The sequence below is a fragment of the Lepidochelys olivacea genome (assembly GCF_965140295.1).
Source record: "Lepidochelys olivacea isolate rLepOli2 genome assembly, chromosome: 4".
Lineage (NCBI taxonomy): Eukaryota > Metazoa > Chordata > Testudines > Cheloniidae > Lepidochelys > Lepidochelys olivacea.
The window spans coordinates 72,173,078-72,195,158 of NC_140414.1; the positions used below are offsets into that span (position 1 = coordinate 72,173,078).

A 22,081-nucleotide genomic window follows, 5' to 3' on the forward strand; every position below is an offset into this window, starting at 1 on the left:
GTAAAAGCAATGAGGCTTAATAGATCCTTGCAAATGGCAGCCTTCAATAACCAATCATCCAAATAAGAGTAAACAGAAATACCCTGCATTCTCAATTGAGCCGCTACGACAGAGAGGCAATTAGTCAAAACTCTTGGTGCTGGAGGCAGGCCAAATGGCAGCACCTTGTCATGGAAATGGTATTCTGCTGCCACAAAATGAAGGTACTTTCAACGATTGTCAAATGATTGTCAAACTGGTTCTGTGGGTATGGGGAAAGCGGTGGATGTGATATACCTTGACTTTAGCAAAGTTTTTGATACGGTCTCCCACAGTATTCTTGCCAGCAAATTAAAAAAGTATGGATTGGATGAGTGGACTATAAGGTGGATAGAAAGATGGCTAGATCGTTGGGATCAACAGATAGTGATCAACTGCTCGATGTCTAGTTGGCAGCCAGCGTCAAGCAGAGTGCATATAGATCGGTCCTGGGGCCAATTTTGTGCATCTTCATTAATGATCTGGATGATGGGATGGATTGCACCCTCAGCAAGTTTTCAGATGACACTAAGCTGGGGGGAGAGGCAGATACACTGGAGGGTAGGGAAAGGATCCAGAGTAGACAAATTGGAGGATTGGGCCAAAAGAAATCTGATGAGGTTCAACAAGGACAAGTGTAGAGTTCTGCACTTAGGATGGAAGAATCGCATGCACTGCTACAGGCTGGGGACCGACTGGCTAAGTGGCAGTTCTGCAGAAAAGGACCTGGGGATTACGTGGACGAGAAGCTGGATATGAGTCAACAGTGTGCCCTTCTTGACAAGGAGGCTAATGGCATATTGGGCTGCATTAGTAGGAGCATTGCCAGCAGATCAAGAAAAGTGATTATTCCCCTCTATTTGGCATTGGTGAGGCCAAATCTGGAATATTGCATCCAGTTTTGAAACCCCCACTAAAGAAAGGATGTGGACAAATTGTAGAGAGTCCAACAGAGGGCAACAAAAATGATTAGGGGGCTGGGGCACATGACTTATGAGGAGAGGCTGAGGGAACTGGGCTTATTTAGTCTGCAGAAGAGAAGAGTGAGGGGGAATTTGATAGCAACCTTTAACCTGAAGGGTGATTCCAAAGAGGATGTAGCTAGGCTGTTCTCAGTGGTGACAGAACAAGAGGCAATGGTCTCAAGTTGCAGTGGGGGAGGTCTAGGCTGGATAATTTGAATCTCTGTTAGGATTGCATTTGCCAGTTGCCTTTCGTCATCCAGCAAATCCTGCACACACAGTGCCATCTTTGGAATTCATAACAGACCATAGCAGCTTGGTAATTTGCCACCCTAATACCAAGAAAAGAACATTTTTATTCCTAGAGAATCTTCTTTCCCTCTCTATCAGCTGAGGTGAAGTGTGCCTGTTCAGACTTCAACCTGCTACTAGCAGCAGTCACTATTAATGAATTAGATGCAGGGTGTGTATGGAAATATAAAACCCCCTCCAAAGATATCTGATATAATTTGTCTGCTTTCTTGGCTATTGACAAAAAGCAAGAGTGGTCCAAGCTGTCTTACCAGGCTGGAGCACACCAACAAGGATTGGTAGACATGGGGAAGTAGCCCCATAAACACCGGATGAGATATCTTCTCCATAGGCACTGAAGGCAAATTCAAAGTGGACACCAGGTGATCCACTAAAACTTACCTCAGGTGGTGGCTCTTGGTCATTCTGCCATGATGCATCAGACCCTTTCTCCCTAAAAGATTGGACACAAAGATGTTGAGAAGCTTTTAATAGCAATCTAATTCATTGGTTAACAAGAGATTCCTAATTCTGTGACTTTATCTAAAGTAATTACTTTACAAAAAAACAACACTAAGATAACAGATAGGCAGCTATGGCACCTTAAATAAAACATAAGTGGATTTTAAGCTTGTTTTTAAAACTAGTTAGAAATCTATTTCACAGCCTGGTAGATCATGCAGTTACTACACACCATTTCTACAATGCTCCTACTTTGAGTGAAGGCTTCATATAGTTAATATTAAGCTTTGGCTGAGTACTTTTTCAAATTTTTTTTTAAAGGCACATTGTTACAGTAAACTGGGGTACCTGTTGTATGGCCATTCTCTTTCCTAAGTGTCTGTTTTGACAATGGCACAGCAGAGTTTGGAGGAATAGATAATGTTAAAAGGAGGTTCTTCTTACTTATGGTCCTGTGTCCAACCAACTCATCCTCCTCCATATTGCCACTTCAGGTTTGTGCTTACCATTGTGTAACGCCAACAGACCCCGGTTGTCAGCAGGCGGGATCAAACCTGAGAGCTTAGTCCACGAGCCTCTACTGCACAAGCTAAAAGCCAAGTCACTGTTAGCTAAGGCTGCAGAGCAGACTCAATCTCTCTCTCTCTCAGTGGTCTCGGTGCCACTTGATGGGACATAACACCACACCCAGAAAGTATGTGGGTTACATATGAACTCCCCTTTTTCCCCAAACCACAATGATCACACACTACCTCTTGCTATCACTTTCATCTCATTCCCCTTTCTGTGATCAGAAACCCCTCACACACACATCTACCACCAGCTGGAGAATGCATTCAACTATTCTCGCAGGTTTCTCTGCAGTTTACTTACTGGCACAATAGAAAGATGGCTTAAGGAAACAAAGGTAAACACTTCTTGTTTAACACAGAAGATGAACAATTACCAGTCCTGAGTTAAATTTCACTCAAAAGTTTGTAAAAAACCTAAACATATCAACATAAAAAGCAAATGCAAAAATGGTCAGCTTGACTATTGTCCCTGAATTTCCATGTGTCAGTCTTCTGCAAATTAGCAGCTATGACAAGTTAAATGGGGGGGAGGGATAGCTCAGTGGTTTGAGCATTGGCCTGCTAAACCCAGGGTTGTGAGTTCAATCCTTGAGGGGGTCATTTAGGGATCTGGGGCAAAAAAAAATAAAAAAAATAAATAAATTGGGGATTGTGCCTGCTTTGAGCAGGGGGTTGGACTAGATCTCCTGAGGTCCTTTCAAACTCCGATAGTCTATGAGTCTATGAGTAAAATTGTACTATCATCCATTTGTGAAAACATCAACACTGTATGCCAAACTTAAATCATGATATTTGAGAAAAAGTTTATGCAAGCCTTTTTTTTAAAAAACAATGAAAATATCTCTCCCCATTTCTTACAAATAATTAAAAAAATGCTTTGATCTCCAATACGAGGATATTTGCTAAGATATTTGTTTATGCTAATGTTCTGTTTCAGTGGTAAGCCATGGCTTGAGCAAAGCACAATAGAGATTTCTAGAAAGCAGTATTGCGGTTCTATTATCCCTTTAAGTTACAGCACCAAATTGAGATGGGTCAGAGTTACATTGCCTCAGACTGTGCTATGGGAGGAATGCTATCTCAGAAAGGCAGAATTCTCCAGTCTGCACTGAGCATACTCACTGGTACACCCCTTCAAACTCTCCAATATACCATTGTGTCCCATCTCCTCCTAACCTTCCCTGCCATTCTTGGTGTGTTTGGCCCACAGGTGGCACACAAAATGAGCAGTCTCTGCACTCTGTGGAAAGCAAAGGTATGTGGGAGGAGGAAGTTAAGTAGGGTATGGCCTGGTGAATATTATAATATGTAATGAGGGCCATAGTGGCCACTTGTTTGTCTCTTACTGAGTCCTTGGTCTTTTCTTCAAAGACTGATAATTCTGTTACCATAGGAATGCATATACTGCAGAATTTATACATTTTGAGTGCAAATACAGAGTTGTAGGAATTCTCTTATTCTTCTTCTAAATGTTCTTAAGAATATTTCCTGGGATTCACATTTCAGATTCTTTTCCAAAAAACAGCCTACACCGCTTCCTGCGGCTCCCCGTGGTTGGGAGCAGCGAACTGCGGCCACTGGGAGCTGCGGACGGCCGTGCCTGCAGATGGTCAATGTAAACGAACTGTCTTGCGGCCCACCAGCGGATTACCTTGACAGGCCGCGTGCGGCCTGCAGGCTGCCCACCACCGATCTAAAGTAAATGAACAGAGAATGACTTGTCTGAAAATCTGTTGAAAGTATACAGTTCAAACGCACATAATGGAGAAGTGAGGGGCCACTAGGTGAAGAAACCCACACCTGTGGATAAACTCAGTGAAAAGAAATACAGCCACAGGAACAACGAATCTAACAAGCACTACAAGCTGAAGAGAAGCAAAAGATAGGACAGCAAGAGTAGATCTGGACTTACAACGAAGGAGAGGAAAAGTGGATTCCTCTCTGAAGTGACATAGTATACTGCTGAGAGTAATTTCTTTTGTTCTTATTAATAATGATGCATTTGGTGTAACTGTACAAAGTAAGGAAGTGTGTACAAGCTCACAAAAGTTACTGTGTTGTTAACTTACAGTTTATTATTATAATTAGTAGGTAGTTGGTAATATCCTATATTATTTATTTTCCTGCTACAGTTTTGGGTTTTCCCTTTTAAATAACTGAAAATTTAAAATTATCCCTTTGGTCTTGGTTGCCTCTGCCTCCCCTCACATTTAGCATAGCCTAATCTAGCCTGGGATCACAGCATATGGATACAGTTAAAGCTGTATTAGTGGCTGCAAGCAATCTTAAAACTGAAATTCCCATAGGAGAATTAAGATAGACCCAGAGATGAAAGTAAACCGGTGCGCTGTACCAGGCTGGATCGACTTCCCCAGGCACAATTTAAAGGGCCTGCAGCTCCCAGCAGCAGCTGGAGCCCCAAGCCCTTTAAATTGCTGCCAGAGCCTCGCTGCTGGAGCCTTGGGGTAGCGGCGGCGGGGCTGGGACGGCGATTTAAAGGGCCCGGAGCGGTAACGACAGCCGGAGTCCTGGGCCCTTTAAATCGTCCCTGGAGCCCCGCCGCCGCTTCCCCAGGGCTCCGGCAGGCTCCAGGGACGATTTAAAGGGCCCAGGACTCCGGCCGCTGCTACCGCTGCCAGAGCCCATGGCTGCCGCTGTTACCCCAGGGAGAGGGAAGGAGGCACTTGCCGGTAAAGGGTTTGACCTCTGACCTCCCCCAGCCCCGCCCTTTCCGCCCGAGGCCCCTCCCCTTCCAGGGGCCAGAGCCGGCCCCAGCCCCGCCCTGTACCAGTAAGTCCCTAGACTTACTTTCACCCCTGGATAGACCCGTAAATTCCTAATGCAATATTACTCAGTAGATTTTACCTAATCAAATACTTCAGCGTTTTGAACCCAGCTCTGCCACTGCCTCACTGTATTGCATGGTGAAGTCATTGAACCACTCTGTCTCAGTTTCTCTATCTGTAAACTGTGGATAACAATGCTTAATTACCTACTTCACAGAGATATTGTGAAAGATAAACTAGTTATATTTTATAGCACTTTGTAAATGTAAACAAATATGTAAATGTTAAGTATTATTTATTATCTAAGTAGTAAATAAAAGCTAGTTTCAAAATTGAGTTTTAACTGAGAGGATTAATTCAAATTCCTGATAAGGAAGAAACAGATGTAAAAGATATAGGTGTACCTGGGTTAAATTTAATGGCCTGTGATATGCAGGAGGTCAGACTAGGGGATCAAATGGTTCCCTCTGGCCTTGAACTCTACAAAACTAACATTAAAGAGAGAGAGAGAGATGTCTTCTATCAAGATGGAGCAGATAATGAAAATAATTACTTCAAAGATTTAAAGTACAAAACTGGCTCAAGAATCTGAATTTCATACATTATTTTACTTGAAATGTACTACCAGTTCACATTAGGGATTCAGAACACTAGGTAAGCTTGATTCCTACCATCTAAAAATCTAATTTTAACCAAATTGCACTTTGCGTATTGAATCGCTAGTACTTGCTTTGTTAGGAACGCATTTGAAATTGCATCTGCCATTATAACTTCTCATAGCAAATGTGGTCACGCATGAACGTCTTTAAAAAGAAAAATTGTATTATTATATTCCTAGATAAAATATTGAACTCCTTAGGGTTAAGTACATGGGTAAACAAAGGGTAAAAAAGATGTAATTATCTCAACAACAAGCATTACAAACCCAGGAAATTCAATGTTACATTTAAGAAATATCCAAACATGGTAAGATATGAAAAAACACAATTAAGGCACCTTAACCTCATCCTACAATTATGCAGTAACCATACAATTAAGATTCATACACAATAGTGTTTGTAGTCTTAAATTAGAAGATATTTGTTTCTGAAAACATTTGACTTCCAATTTTTTCCTCATGGAAAAGCCAAGACACCTGAGGGATGGTGGAATGTCTCAGGAGTCAATCTCTCCTCAAGCATCGAGGCTTCATTCCTTTTGGGAACAATAGGAGACAGTGGCCATTTTCATGAAGAACTTTTTTCTAATGGCAACTCTAACTTCATTGTTCTTGTGAGCTATATGATGGCAATTATTTTGAAAGAGGGTAATGTTTAATAATTTTCTGTAACACAATTTATCAGGGCCTGCTGAAGGAGAAACTTTCTGTTATGAAGAATAAGGGAAAAAATTACTTTTATTCCTGTAAAGCTGCTTTAAAGGTAGCCAATGAACTGTAAGTTATAATTATATGGGAAGCCTAAAGAGTTTGATCAGTTCCATTATTAAGATCTCTCAGGACACAACAGTTGTCTGACACAGGGTGCTAAGTCCCTTAGTGGACCCATTTTTAAATTAAACTTTAACTTGGATTTATTTGTCAATTATCAAAAAATGTATTCTGTACCCGAAGACTAATAGAATATCAGGGTTGGAAGGGACCTCAGGAGGTCATCTAGTCCAACCCCCTGCTCAAAGCAGGACCAATCCCCAATTTTTGCCTGGAATCCCTAAATGGCCCCCTCAAGGATTGAACTCACAACCCTGGGTTTAGCAGGCAAATGCTCAAACCACTGAGCTATAATTTTGGAGAGGATACGCTGAATTCTTCATACATAAAATTCTTTAAGTGTAAAAAATTCAGCCCCAACTCTGGAGCCACTAGAGGGGCTTCCATAAGTTTGCAGCACTATAAGAACAAATTATGAGGAATTTTTATCCAATTTTCAAATGTGTAGATTAAAATACATAAACTATACTACCCAATGGTTCAGAGAAACAGCAGGTTGCCCTCCAGCAAGACTCTGCGGAAAAGTTTGCAATTTCTTATAGCATCTGTGACAGATACGATTAACACAGGCATATCTTGAGACTATTACATTTAACATTATGAATGTTATCTGAATGATGTGTGCCAGGCCTTAACAGCATGAAAACGTCAAAGACTATTACCCTGAGATGGGCCAGATGATATGGACCCATGGGATATTCATAGATCTTTGTACCAGAAAGTGTTAAATATACTTGTAACAAGTTCCTGGCTCACTGTGGAATCTGGAATCTCTAGGGGGTGATTACTGTAAAATACCAAAACTAATTATGCACATACCCAGTGACTGAAGCTTCCCTTGAGGGAAGGGATAATGATTCATTTTACCTAATTTTACTAATTGTTTCGGAAAGCTTGGGTACAAAGGCTTTTGGGGGGTATAAAGAGCCAGCTTGAACTGAGAGAAGGGGACCCTTTATTTTGATTCAACAAATTAATATGACTTTTGTCCGAGTGGGAGCCAAACCCTGTAAAAGGGTTGAAAGGACTGGAACCTGCCAACGTCTCCACAGGACTGACAGGGAGACACTGGTAAGTTTAATATAGTGTTTAGACCATTTTATTGTTTTATATATATTCTCTCTCTAAGGCTTTTATCCCAAAATAAATGTACTCTACTTTGAAAGAGCTGTTTTGTTACTTGTAACTACTTGCCTACACTATTCATAGACCTTAGAGAACACAAAGTGCAAGTGCTGGATTCTGGTCAGGCCTACTGGAATAAACACATTGAAGTGCAGGAGGCCTACAAGCCTTGAACTCCAGTCTAGAGAAAGAGGAGCGCATGCCTCTGCCAAGAGAGAGGTTACTGCTTGAGGCCTGAGACCTAAGAAAGTATAGCTTGAGCAAATCACAGAGGGGGTCAAAAGTGCAGTTATCCTGAAACTAACAACATCTATATTCAAAGCACATAAAACATGAAAAATCTGGTAACTTTTTTTTAGGGGAAAAGTAGATGAGAGTGAGGAAAACAAGTGTCACCTTACAAGGAGCATAAAAAATTGTATTTTGGAACACAGTCAGAAAGTAGAAGGGTATTTTATTTTATCTACTTTTTAATCTATGTTTTGTTAATATATCTAACTTAAATTGTTAAAGGCTAGAGTCACAAAATTAAGCCTGGAACAAAAAACTCACCATTTTGTGTTCTAGAGAATTACTAAATCTAGGATTGCCGTGAAGCCTGTTGTAATCCTCACAGTAGGTATATCTGATGGACAGATTAAGGAAGAGCACCAAGGTACTCAAGTTGATTGATAAGATACACAAAAAAATATGTACTAATATTGATAGTTCTTACCACTTCCGATTGAGCAACCTAATTATTCTAGATATTAAAACCCACTTTTAGTTTTTATTATAAAGTATCAATCTATTTAATGCATCAGTGGCAACTGAGGTCTCTGAAATGAGTTTTAATTGACTTATGTAAATTCTGTGGACCATAATATTCCCCTTCAATGCATACAAGGAAGGAGATCCTCTGTGGACAGATCTCCCACAAGGAAGGGTGACTCAGGTTCCTCTGTGATACCATCTCCTCCCTATATCTGGGATCTGTGCTGGGAAGGGGTGGAAGACATGCACATTATTCTTCGCCAACTCCACAGGAATTGGATAAAAGATAATACAACTTCTCTGTATCCTCCTCAGTGTTCCTAGAGGCAGCTGTTGCCAGCCGAAGTCCCTTGCAGTGCAGCTAAGGAGGCCATGAGGCCAGGGAGTGGGATTTCCCACTGGAGGCCTAGAGCCAGTGCCTCTGTGGGAATCCAACAGATTTAAGCAGAGGCTCTGTACCCTTTTCCAGCTCCTACCCCAACACTGAAATCATATATGTGGGAGCTACATGAAGGATCCCTATGAGGTTTCCTCCCAGGGGTCTGTTCAGAAAAAGGGAAGAGCTGAGCCCAAATTTATTTTCTTGTGTATTAACTGAATGTATCCAGATTCTATAGGAATAAAAAACAAAATAAGTTTGGAAAAATACTGTTATTGTTGGGTATTGCTGAAGAGACTGGTGAAATTTTGGTCCCAAGGACAAATGGAAGAGAGGTCCTATGGCAATCTAAACAAACAATACATATGTAAATGGTGGAGGTCACCAAAAAGCAACAGTAGATAGTTCTACACAGCTCTTATAAGTGAATGCTTCTATAGGGTTTGTCTTGAAAACAAGTAAATAAACTGGACTTTCTGAAGATTTAATTTGAAACTTATTCAGACAAATCCAAGCATCTGTCAGCTTTCTCAAAGGCTCCTGAGGCTGTCAAAGGCAGCACTAATGAGCCCATGCTAATCAAATGTCAATTATATTCAAGACAGCAACTGGGTTTTAACTGAAAATGACAGTTTTCAGAAAAATTTTTTTAGCTATCATAATACTAAAAATCTGGTGTAGCAACCTGTCCAAAAGTAATATAATAAGCTTTTCTGACCACAATTGTGTTATATAAAACTTGTAAATAGAAATAACTGAAGTGCACATGTATATTACCCCAAAAGTATCTAATAGCAGCTGCATAATGGATTGCCAGGGAAAAATTACTAACAATTCTACTTGCACTGTTCTTCCCTCATCGTAGCATCACCTATATTAAGGTATTATAGCTCCACCAACAAGGAAGCCAGGAAAGAAGAATCTACAATTCCAAGTGGTTTGAAGTCAGACACAGTAACCCCTCCCATTTCTACCTCAGTCAAGAAACTTTACAGAAAGAAAAATTCTTTTAAGAGACTCACCACCTAACAAGCATTCCCCTAGAGAGAAGGAAGACAATGGAGGGAAGAAGAAGGTAACAGACAGTTATTGCTAAGTACATTTCTGCTGAGATACAAATATTAAGCAGCTACAACATACAGTAAGAATTAAGGGCAGTTAATATTCTCATAGCAGCACATATTTCATACTCTGATCCTCAAGTGCCTACAATATGATTCACAGGTTATAGCATTGCACTGGGACTCATGAGATCTTGATTCAATTCCTGCTCCAGCAACAGACTACCCATATGAGCTTGGGCATGTGTCTCAATCCCCCCCTCTGTAAAACCATACATAGCACTTCCCTGCCTCACACAGGAATTGGGAAGATAAAAATCTATTAATAATTGTGAAGCACTCAGAACCAACAATGATGAAACACAAATACTTAGGAGAGGAAACCTGCTTTTTGTTGTGTGCACACAGTTGATTATTCCTGAGCAGCAGAAGACTGCCAAGTTATTTTAATGATGGAATGTAACTCTTGCCTTTAATGTCAGAGGAACAAAAACATCTCTTCCTCACCCTCCACCCCCAGAATTTCTGTAAGAAAACAAATATCTGTCAGAAATACCAGAGCGAAGTATCAAAGGGAACCTGTAGCTCTGGTAGGTCATTACATGACACTTTGCAACCATACTGATTGCCCATAAAACTCAAACCTTGCTATAAGCCAGACACGGAAACAATGACAAACTTATCATCCTACTTCTGAGCCAGGCTTTTCTTCCTCAGCATACCACAACACAATTCACATGAACAGAGATACTAAATAACCTTCTGCAAGAAGGGGTAATAATTCTTTTATTTTTGAATTTTGGCATTTATTCTTAAGATTTACAAGTCCATCAAAAGGCTGACTTATCAGAAATATTATGTAACAATAAACCTTAAAATTAAACTCTTTAGATTGGACTTCATGTTTCAGACAAGTGTATTTTCCTTTTTAGCAGGTGATTATTCTTCATTAAAAGCATTACATTATTAATTGAACATCTACTTTCCTCTGGTGTACTGGTTAACAAAACTAAGTGAGGTTTATGCATAAAACACTGAAACTTTACTTTGTTCAATATGGGCTGAACACAGGCTACGTTTTCAAAGGGGATCATAGCTTCCCTTATGATCCTGATCTTTGAGCTGTTCCTTTTCGAGAAGCTACAATCATCTAGTCAGGAGCAGGACCTGGAGCATTACAATTGCTGTCAATCATCAATGCTGGCTGCACTGGAGTTCAATTTATAAGAGACCCAAGCTAGCTGTACTTGGAGCTCTGATTCTCAGGTAATAATCATAAGTCTCAGCATACCCAACTACACTGAGGGAATCTGCTGATGCAGGATGAGAAGAATGCAAAGCCAGTCCTAAATGCTTTGTGGCAGCCTTGCAGGTATCTATGGGCTACATCAGCCAATGTACTGCTACTCAATATGACCACCCCACCCTCCACTTGCAGCACATAGATGCAATCTGAGTTGTGTAATATTAACTACAGTTGCAAAAGTGCTATTTTGTCATAATGCTAGACAACGAATTTTATGTTATAACATCAAATTTGGAATAAAAAAATCAGTGTCAGCAGGATTATTATATTGGTGGTAGAGTCTCTTCAGACAGAAGACAGCTTTCATTTGTGGAAGAAAGAAAATGCAATACATTACAAAGAAAAGAGGTGGGGGTTTTTTGCAGAAATTGTGCCAATTACAATAAAATTAAATTATTTCAGATAAAATAGTGACATAGGAAGATTGGAAGTCTGGTTATGTATTTTACGTTGTTTTAACAATAAGTTTCAGTAATTGCTCAAACACTTAGAAGCTTGAAGATTACATATGTTCCTCTAATAACTATCTTTATACATTACAATATGTACAACTTCGTTATTACAGCATGGCTGTGAATTTATGGAACAGTTTTGTGAGAGTGTTTTATGTAGTTGTTTTTAAAGAAAAGTACATGCAGAGAAAATTAGATTATCTTTGTCGAAGTTGGTAGTACCAAATCTTTACCTATTTTTTTTTTCGTTCCTATTCTGGCCAGTTTAAGATACCGTGCTTTGTTTAGCTACATTAAAATATACGTTATATTAATATTTTAATAAGTTATAGACTCACTGTTTTAGTTTCTCTGTGAATATATACTGGGTAAAGTCCTCCACTGATGGTGCAAAATACACGGTATCTTGGATATTAATACCTTTTGCTTCAATATGCTCAGGGCTGTTAAACAGTAACACATAGAAGGGATGCAAAACAGGACCAAATATCTCATATATCTGAAAGGAAAAAAAAAAGAATTACAATTTACCTGAACAAACAACTTCCAAGGAGAAAGACAACTGTGAAGTTTTAAAAGTAAACATTACTGGTTATTATCAAGACAACATTAACTAGTGCAGTGGTTCCCAAACTTGTTCCGCCGCTTGTGTAGGGAACGCCCCTGCCGGGCCGGGCCGGTTTGTTTACCTGATGTGTCCGCAGGTTTGGCCAATCGCAGCTCCCAGTGGCCGTGGTTCGCTGCTCCAGGCCAATGGGAGCTTCCAGCAGCTCCCATTGGCCTGGAGCAGCGAACCGCAGCCACTGGGAGCCGCGACTGGCCGAACCTGCAGACACGGCAGGTAAATAAAACGGCCCGGCCCGCCAGGGGCTTTTCCTGCACAAGCCGGGGAACAAGTCTGGGAACCACTGAACTAGTGCATTTTAAAAAAATAGACACATCAAATTAATTTTTTGCACGTTGAGATTTTGTGATCGGATTTTTTTTAATGAGTTGTTTGACAGAGACTTATGTCTCTCTTCTGCAAATATCACTGCTAAAAACTAATTTTCTTCTTTTTATATCTAACCTTGTCACCACCACACCAGTAGCGGTTTCTCACCAAATGCGAACTCCTCACCCTTGCTAACAGTCTTACCTCCACCCTTCTCTCATTATCCTCTTCTACTGCTTTGACTCCCTCTGCTCCTCCCTGTCCTTTTGCATTGTAACCTCTTTGCTTTCCTTTCTAACTCTTGGTCTCCTCTCTTTTGTCATGTTGCTTGTCAAAGTTCAGGGCAAGGCACTTGTATTTCCCCTCCATGGTCTACCAAGGGCAATCACTCTACATTACTGGCTCCTCATCCGTCACCTTTCTTGGACGGAGAACCACATCACTATCATTCCTGAATGATTTTTTTCCCCCACCCAGGCTGCACAGTTCCCTACCTACACTGTGATATTTCCAGCAAGCTGGACTGCCCAAAGGGCCAGCATCTGCACTTTGCTTTCTCCCAGAGGTTATGAACAGTGTAATTGCCACAGTTGAAAGTAACAGCACAGCTTTCTAAGAAAGCACATTTATTCTTAAGGTGAAAGCATTACAGAGAATACACTGAAAACAATAAAAGAATCTATAAGCATGCTAAAAATCTTACCAGAGATCACCCCAACTCCAATCTCTGTATGTATCAGTCCTTCAAAGCCCACAACTGGGTTTCCGCATGGGTTACCAGTTCATAAGTATCTTAGATTCAGAACCGCAATTACCACAAATAGTTCCATCTTTCCTTTATACTGCTCTTGACTATAATCTTATCTCACCTAACAGGTGATCAGCAAACAATGACCCACTCCTCTTGGCATAGCTTCAAAAGTATGGAGTTTTTTGCATAATCAGAGGTGGGGAATTTTGCATTCAACCCCACCCCCCGACATTCCCCAGGAAAACCACTTAACACTTTTTGTTCCAAAAGCCCATTCTTGTCTAGCACATTGTTCAGTATAGTCCTTTGAACTCCCAGCTCTCTCAGCTCCCCCTTCAAAATGTTACACACAATCCCAGTTCACAATAATATATAAACCAGGGGTTCTCAAACTTTTTCTTTCTGAGGCCCTCCCAACATGCTATAAAAACTCCAAGGCTCACCTGTGCCACAACAACTGTTTTCTGCATAGAAAAAGCAGGACCAGCATTAGGGCGTAGCAAGCAGGGCCTGTGAAGCTAAGTTGCTCAGGCTTTGGCTTCAGCCCTGGGTGGCGGGGCTTGGAATCCCAGGCTTCAGCCTCATGCGGTGGGGCTTCAGCTTTCTGCTTGGGGCCACAGCAAGTCTAATGCTGGTCCGGCTTGGCGGACCCCCTGAATCCTGCCCAGGGCACCCCAGTGGGCCCCGGAACCCTGGTTGAGAACCACTGATATAAACCATTTATTTAATACAGTGGTCCCCAACCTTTCTGTTGCTATAGCATATTCATGTTCCTAGAAGAGTGTGGCAGGTGCCAGAGGACCAGCCGCCTAAATGCTGCCGAGAAGCGGCGTCATGAAGAAGCATCGCCGTCAAAATGCCACCAAGAAGCGGCAGCATTTCGGCGGCTGGTTGTCTGGCAGCCACACTCCTCGGCGGCGGGTTTTCTGGAGGAAGTGCTCCCCTCTCAGTAGGCGGGCGCACATAAATGCCCCAGCGGGCGCCATGGCACCCACGGGCACCGCATTGGGGACCACTGATTTAATACAATGAACCCCAAAGATAATGAAACTTAATTCTATAAGGTCTCCCCGGGATATGACAGGAGATTGCCCTGCCACACTGTCCTCTATACCCAGGGCCCTACCAAATTCATGGTCCATTTTTGTAAATTTCAGTCATAGCACTTTAAAAATCTTGAATTTCACAGTTTCAAATATTTAAATCTTAAATTTCACGGTGTTGTAATAAAACATGAATACGTATTTAAAAACGGCAAAATATAAACATGTAAAGCCCTTAAGACTCTGCATTTCTCAAACTGGGGGTCCCGACCCAAAAAGGGGTTGCCAGGCTATTGTAAGGGGGTCACAGTATTGTCACCCTTATTTCTGTGCTGCCTTCAGAGTTGGGCAGCCAGAGAGCAGTGGCTGCTGGTTGATTGCCCAGCTCTGAAGGCACCACTGTGTACCCATATAGTATAGGGTACTTTTATAGTATAGGGTAAACGTACACAAGAGACCAGATTTCACAGTCTGTGACACATTTTTCTTGGCCATGAATTTGGTAGGGTCTACACCTGGAATAGTCTCCATGTCTTTGTCTACCAAGAACTTTCTCCCCCTGCTTCAAATTCACCTCTTCACGCAACCCTTCCTCCCTTTTTACCATCCACACTGCATCCCTCACTTGTACTGCTGTGTTTGTGCAACTTGTCTTATTTAGACTGGAAACTCTTTGGACGAGGGAATGTGTCCCTATAGGTTCACTATGTATTGTGTAATTGCCCACATTTGCAAGTTACCACACAGCTTTACAGCACTAAATGATTTGTAATAATCCAAGTATCATGCTCATATTCTTTTTTAATCTAAATTATAATTTTACTTATCTAAATATATAATTTAGATAAGTAATCCATTTTCTTTTGATATAATTCAAACAGCTTGTATGTAATCTGAAACACTTCTCAGAATGGGTCAACTGATTTTTCAAAATCTGCAGTTAAATTAAGATAATCAGCTTTAAGACAGCTGGCAACCACTATCTTGATGAGAAGTAACAGATTGTAAAAATCTCCTTCCTTTACACTTTATTGCTTGTTCAATCCAGAGAAAGCCTTCACTGTACAGCTAGTACCCAATGTGCAGAAACATTTTAATACTTAAAGTATAAAAGCAGAATGGAAACTTATTTTACAGACTCTTGGGCTTTTCATTTCTGGCTTCTGATACCAATACAGCCACAAATTGGTGCTATTCAATTGGAAGGTAGCAATTTTTAAAGAAAGTATTTTTCAAGAACAATTTCTTTCCCTGTTTAAAACAAAATGGATATAATTTTCTTTTCAAGTAGGTATAAAATATAGGGGAAAAGTACAATTTAATCTAAAAAACCCACTTAAATTTGTTCTGCAATTAGATGGCTTCAAATTTTTCACTGAGTTCTGAGGAAAAACTGAAGTCTGAATGAAGTCTTGATAAGCAGGTGGATCATACTGAAATTTAGTGGAGAAAGACCTGGCCACATGTGTCTAGAAACAAACATATAGTAAGGAAGTGAGATTAAAAGGAACCATGCAGGGGTCAGGCATGACAGAAATCCTTTGACTTACCAACAGAAGAACTCTGAAGAACCAGTGCCCCTAATAGTGATAGTTTCTGCAAAGGTTTGGAGAGGAGAAAGAAGGTACCAGAGCCCTATACTCTCCATGCTAGCCAGAGAAGGGGAGTGCATAGCACACACTCTAAGATGGAAGGCACTATTACACCAGCTGGTCAGGAATTTTTTTTCATCATCACAGTTTTTCCATTGGAAAATTAAACATATCTGTTTTAAGGAAATTTTTGTTGGGAATGTTTCTCAGATCTAGGATGGATTCTCTGGTTTTAACCACAGAAAAAATCCCACCTCAGAAAAGCCAATAGTCTGGTGGTTAGGACTCTCACCTGTGATTTGAGAGGCCCAGATTCAAGTCCTCAATTTATTTCATGTCATATAAATAATTCTGTATTCACTGGGCCAGACAGACAGGCTGACTATAGTTCTTATGGCACTCACATGGGACTGGGGGAGGAAGTGGGGGAGAGAAGAGACCTCTCACTTTTTATTAAACATTTTGAAACGTCTTGATTTTGTCCTGTTGCAGAGTAGAAAAGTTTCTGAACTCTCACGGGAAAACCATTTCCCATCCAGCTCTAGGCACAATCTCTTTTCCCCATCTCTCTGAAAAGCTGTAACTCTGCTAATCATGTGACATCCATCAAAGCCCCTACATCATTTGTATAAGTTTTACAGTAGCTGTCAGGAAGTTCTAAATTCTAAAGCCAAAGCAGACCCTTAAATTCAAGCACCCTCTCCTGCACCAAGTATAGGTCTGTTTTCTATTTAAGAAAACGCGGAAAAACTCCTTCTCCTTTGCATGCGTCGGAGTCCATTATGCCACAAGCAGCTGACTCAACAGACTGGTGGAAACAAAACCCTATTATCTTTCCTATGACCAGGAACTTACCTTCTGAAAAGTTGTTGATCAATGTCGGGATACCTACTCTGAAGAGAGCTGCAGATAGTTCCTGACTACACAAAGACTCCCATTCCTAAAATTATACAGTAAGCTTGCTAGTAGTTAGATATCAATACTAAGTGTTGATAAAGAGGTTTCACGATTTTATTTTTAAATAGGAAATGTGCATTCCGTCTTAATTTATACACACTATTATAGTAGGAGCCAGAAGCAACCTAACTCTTTCCATTATAAAAAAAAAATTATTTAAAAAAATATCCCGAACACCCACCTTCATTGTTTGCATCAGAACTTTGAAATTTTCCAGAGAGAAAGCCCTGTAAATCAACTTTTCATAAGCAACTAAGGTTTAATAGTCAATTTTCTCAGAGAATATATCTGATTATATCTGAACAACATAACATTAGCCCAAGGTTAAAACAGCAGCAGAGATCTAAAAACACCCCATACCTTTCCTACAGTTTAGGAGTAGATCCTACCCTCTCCAAACTTTACTGCTAAAAAGAGCTAACTTTTAGATCATTTTTACATGCCTGAAATCAAACAACAGCAGAAACTCTTATATTGTCCTGTAATTCTTTAAAGGATAAAGATCTTGAAATCTAGTCAGTTTAAAATAAAATGGGAGAGTTTTTCACTGGTGCAACCCCACAATAAAAAAGTCAATGTTTGTAATTTTCAAACCCTTTCTTTTTTGGGGGGGAAAAAAGAGTGCTTCTCCCCCACTGCTGTCCAATTCCCACATAAACAAGAGGGGGAAATGGACTACAGTGAAAATGACTATAGAGCAACAGTTCTCGAACTTTAGGAACCCGAGTATCCCAATTTTGATTTAAAAATTTGAGGACTCCCCAAACCCCCACCCCCACTCCACACCTTCCCCAAGACCACACCCCACCTCTTCCCACCCCCTGCCGCCCCTCCTCTTCCCTACCTCTTTCCTCCTCCTCCCCCAAGCACGCCCCATCCCTGCTCCTTCCCCTCCCTCCCAGTGCCTCCCTTCACCCCGCTGAACAGCTGTTCCGCAGCATGCAGGGAGGAGGAGGAGGAGGAGGAGGAGTTGATCAGCAGGGCCAGGGGCCCCAGACATGATTCACTGACCCCCGGGAGTACCCTCATGGACCTCCAGGGATCCTTGGACCCCAGTTTGAAAAACCCTGCTATAGAAAAATGCTGTCAAATGCACAAAATAAAACAAAAAAACTGATGTTTCATTTATAGTTATATTGAATGTAACTTGTAAGAGAAGGTAAAATATTCATATATGCATGATTTGAAGTTTGTGTCCCGTTAAGAAATATTTTCATTTACAAGAATACCTCTGAAGTGTCTTATTGAAAACTCAGTTTTATAAAACACTAAGACTTTTTTCCTTGAAAGTATTAGAAGTATGGTTAATTATTCTAGTATTACATATACAGTCTGTTAAATGCAAGATACGTAGGTTAGGTGTTCAAACACATATGCAAAAATAGTCACACTCTAAACTAAAAAGAGCTAGCAAAGTAACCTAGCAAATATTTTACAGAACAAACTGCAATACAATATAATAGCTTTTGTGTTTCACACACCTTTCCTGCTGCATGCCGATCTCCTTTAAAAATGATGCTTTCCTCATTTACCGGAGGTAGGCCTTTCAGAGATTCAATTATTACTAAAATACAAGAAGATTTAAAATATATTAACCTTTAAAAATGTATTTACCAAATTATTTTAACAAGAAGCAGTAATTGCAAATAATAAAGAGCATGTTTAATTATGAAACAGCTTTAATAAAATCAAATCTGTGGATGAGACACCGATGCATATTCGTCATGAAATATACATGCATTTTTGTTGCAGTATCAGATTTTATTAGCAAGATGAGGAGTTATAAAAGCACCCACCCAAGAAAGAACAATAACTCCAAGGTTATATAATAAAACCTCTCTTACAATACTCTTGCAATACTGCAAGAATGACACATTGATGGAGATTCTAGGTAGGAAGAAGAGAAAAGGAAAAGTTATGTACAGGACCAATATTTATATTAGACCTTCATGGGGGAGGGAGAAAAGTGAGAAGAAATTAATTCAGATAGAAATTTTAAAAAAGGAATAAAAGAAGGGGGAACGATAGAATAGTTTCACATACTAGGAGCCATCATAGGTAAGCAAAACTTGCCTCTGGCCCAAAACATAATGTGGATTCCCTGATAGCTTCTCGTCTTTCAAGTGAGGGCAGCGGGATCATATGAAAAAGTAGCAAGTCACTAGTTATCACTAAGTATAATTTGACTCTGACAAGTTTGTGGAGAAAGTAGTTTGCTGGTGTAGATTTACTTTTGGATGCAATCATTCTGAAGACTGAAGTTATGTCCTAGACTACGGGTCTTTAGCATGTTTCAAAGACTGTTCAAAGTGTGTTGGTTTGTTGGATGGGTGGAGGCGGGTTTGTTTTGGGTAATTTTTGGTTTGTTTGTTTGTTTTAAAGAAAAAACAAACAAACAGTTTGGCTAACTACAGTGATAAATCCTAGATCAGAATGACCAAATAATGCAGATTAAATGCACAACAATTGCATGGTGCACTATTTGAGTTGCACTCAATCTCCACCATCTTCCCCCAGCCAAAATTGACATACCAGTCCCATGAACACAGCAAAAGTTGTTACCTTCTCTATAAAGTTAGTTTGTTCTTGCTTCAAAGATACTGGGCCTTTGAAGCTTAGCTGCAGTGAAAATATTTGAGCACACCTGCACAGCTAACAACTTCAAAGAATGGCTACTGTATGTATTATTGAAATATTTATAACTATTTAAAAACCATTATTTACAATTTTTAGAACCTTCCCCAAACCTATTATACTCAGTTTGAATTACAGGACCAGCTGCATCACCTGGTAGAGGATGTGTTAACAGCTTCTCTAAAAAAAAAAAAAAGTCACAAGAATCTTTATAATTAAGTGCTCTTCAATCTAAGTATAGGGGTCACCACCAGCTGCCACTATGGTTTATTATAAGTAGGGCCCTACCAAATTCAAGGACCATAAAATCTGGTCTTTTGTGTGCTTTTACCCTCTACTATAAAGATGTAAAATTGGGCGTCCTGATCCAAAAGGGATTTACATGGGGGTCGCGGTATTGCCACCCTTACTTCTGCACGGCCAGGTGCCCAGCTCTGAAGGCAGCGCCCTGCCAGCAGCAGCACAGAAGTAAGGGTGGCAATAGCATACCATGCCACCCTTACTTCTGCACTGCTGCCTTCAAAGATGGGCTGCTGGAGAGTGGCAGCTGTTGACTGAAGGCCCAGCTCCGCAGGCAGCAGCGGCTCTGCCTTCAGAGCTGGGCTCCCGGCCAGCAGCTGCTACTCTCCAGCTGCCCAGCTCTGAAGACAGTGCCACTGCCAGCAGCACCACAGAACTAAGGGTAGCAATGCCGCAACCCCCGCTATAATAACTGTGCAACCACCCCACAGCTCCTTTTTTGGGTCAGGATCCCTACAATCACAACACTGTGAAATTCCAGATTTAAACAGCTGAAATCGTGAAATTTACAATTTTTAAAACCCTAGGACCGTGAAATTGACCAAAATGGACCATGAATTTGGTAGGGCCTGAATTTTATAAAAGTTATAAAATTTGAACCTAGCTGTTAAAATACCATGTTAGTCTCCATGAGGCTTGAGAGCTGCTTCCTAGATACTGCTAGGCAAAATTCTCCAGCTTCAGTCCACTGAGCACACACACATCAATGTGGAATACACAGCTGCATCTACTTGAAGAATTATTAACTTTGTATGTTTTAAATTACGTACAAGTGCCATGGGCTTCAGGATAGTCACTTCTCATTATAAGACTGAACAAAACAGTTAAATGACTCAGTCTGAAAAGATGCGAAAGGCAAAGATGACAAAGGATGCCTTGTCCCCAGTGAAGTGAACGGTTGCCAGAGCATTTCCAGAAGAGAAGGTGTGCAGCAATTAAGTGCTAGAAATTTGCTGCATGGGAAAAAAAGAAGGGAGGCTGCCTGTAGGAAAAGTAGTGTTCTGCAGACATGGTTGTAGGTCTAGGCCAAATTCTCTCTCTGGTGCTTGTGTTAACTTAATTTTTGGTTATAAGCATTATCCTTTGAAGACGGAACTGTGGATACATCTGTACTTTGTTTCTTCTGAGTCAGTACATCTCAGTTAATGGTATATTTTTTTTAAATAATGCTACCATCTTTTTCCTTCCTTTTAAAAAGGTCATCCCAATATCCTGCATTGTGGTAAACCTCCCTTCCAGCAAAGAACTAGACTTGTCAGAAGGGAAGCTCAGATGTGCCAAAACACTATGGCACAGAGATTCTAACTTCACGTTATGTTGTCGCTATAAATATGGAAGCTTTATTGCTTCCACACAGTGCTGCTGTTAAAGCTAATTGTAAAGTGATTAGATTCCTGACAGAGAGCTATAATACTCCATAACTGATGGAAGCTTACTAGAGTGGTATAATTGAACAGGCACTGAGCAGTACCTTTTTTAAAAACAAAACAAAACAAAAAAACACTGATTATGGCAATCTATTATAGAACATTTATGATACTGCTACCTTAGAATATTTAATGAACATACCATACCATAAGGTACTCTTCATGTACCTGAAAGCCATTACCTTGTACCGAGGTGTTTAGCATATGTTTAGAGCAGTACCAGAAACAAGCATTCCTAAAGATATAACCACCTCAAAAGGCATCGGGGATTATTTGTTTCTAAGAATTGGTATCAGATAGCCTAAAGGCTACAATTAAGACACCAGTATAAGAACTAGAATAAATGAGGAAAAAAGTTCCCTGGAATTGGACTTATAGCATTTCCTTTAAAGAGCTATTTAGGATGGTGGGACACTCGCACCTCTAAGGGGAGGACCATGCAGACAGGACAGGCTGTCTCAAATATTAATACATTATAAAAACTGCTACAAAGTTATTGTTCTAACAGACCTATTCCTTTAAACACATATGCAAAAAATTCTGTTGTTTTAAACACATAGTTTGGTAGACAGGAAATAAGCCTACTGGATTCTTTTAATTAGATTTCTTTTAATGTATTTTCATCTTTGAGGAAATGGAAGTTTATTCCTTTTGTAGTCTCTTTTAAAAAAGAGTTGACTGTATTCACGGGTTTTATTTATTGTTGCTGCTTTACTGCACGTAATTTAAGATCTGTTCCTTTATTCTAGAAGAAATTAGTGTTGATAGTTGCTGGCCCACAGAAACT

General features: G+C 40.3%; 1 protein-coding gene across 2 annotated transcripts in view; it reads right to left on the reverse strand.

The window, feature by feature from the left end:
* The window catches only part of NAF1 (nuclear assembly factor 1 ribonucleoprotein), a 73,530-nt gene that overhangs the window by 19,385 nt on the left and 32,064 nt on the right, over positions 1-22,081 (reverse strand). For both annotated transcript variants that reach the window (XM_084627220.1, XM_084627219.1), the window contains exons 4-6: positions 18,415-18,497; positions 11,995-12,155; positions 1,674-1,725 (exon numbers count right to left, since the gene is read on the reverse strand). In XM_084627220.1, coding sequence (XP_084483346.1) covers positions 1,674-1,725; positions 11,995-12,155; positions 18,415-18,497 — 296 coding nt within the window. The remainder of the gene's footprint in view (positions 1-1,673; positions 1,726-11,994; positions 12,156-18,414; positions 18,498-22,081) is intronic.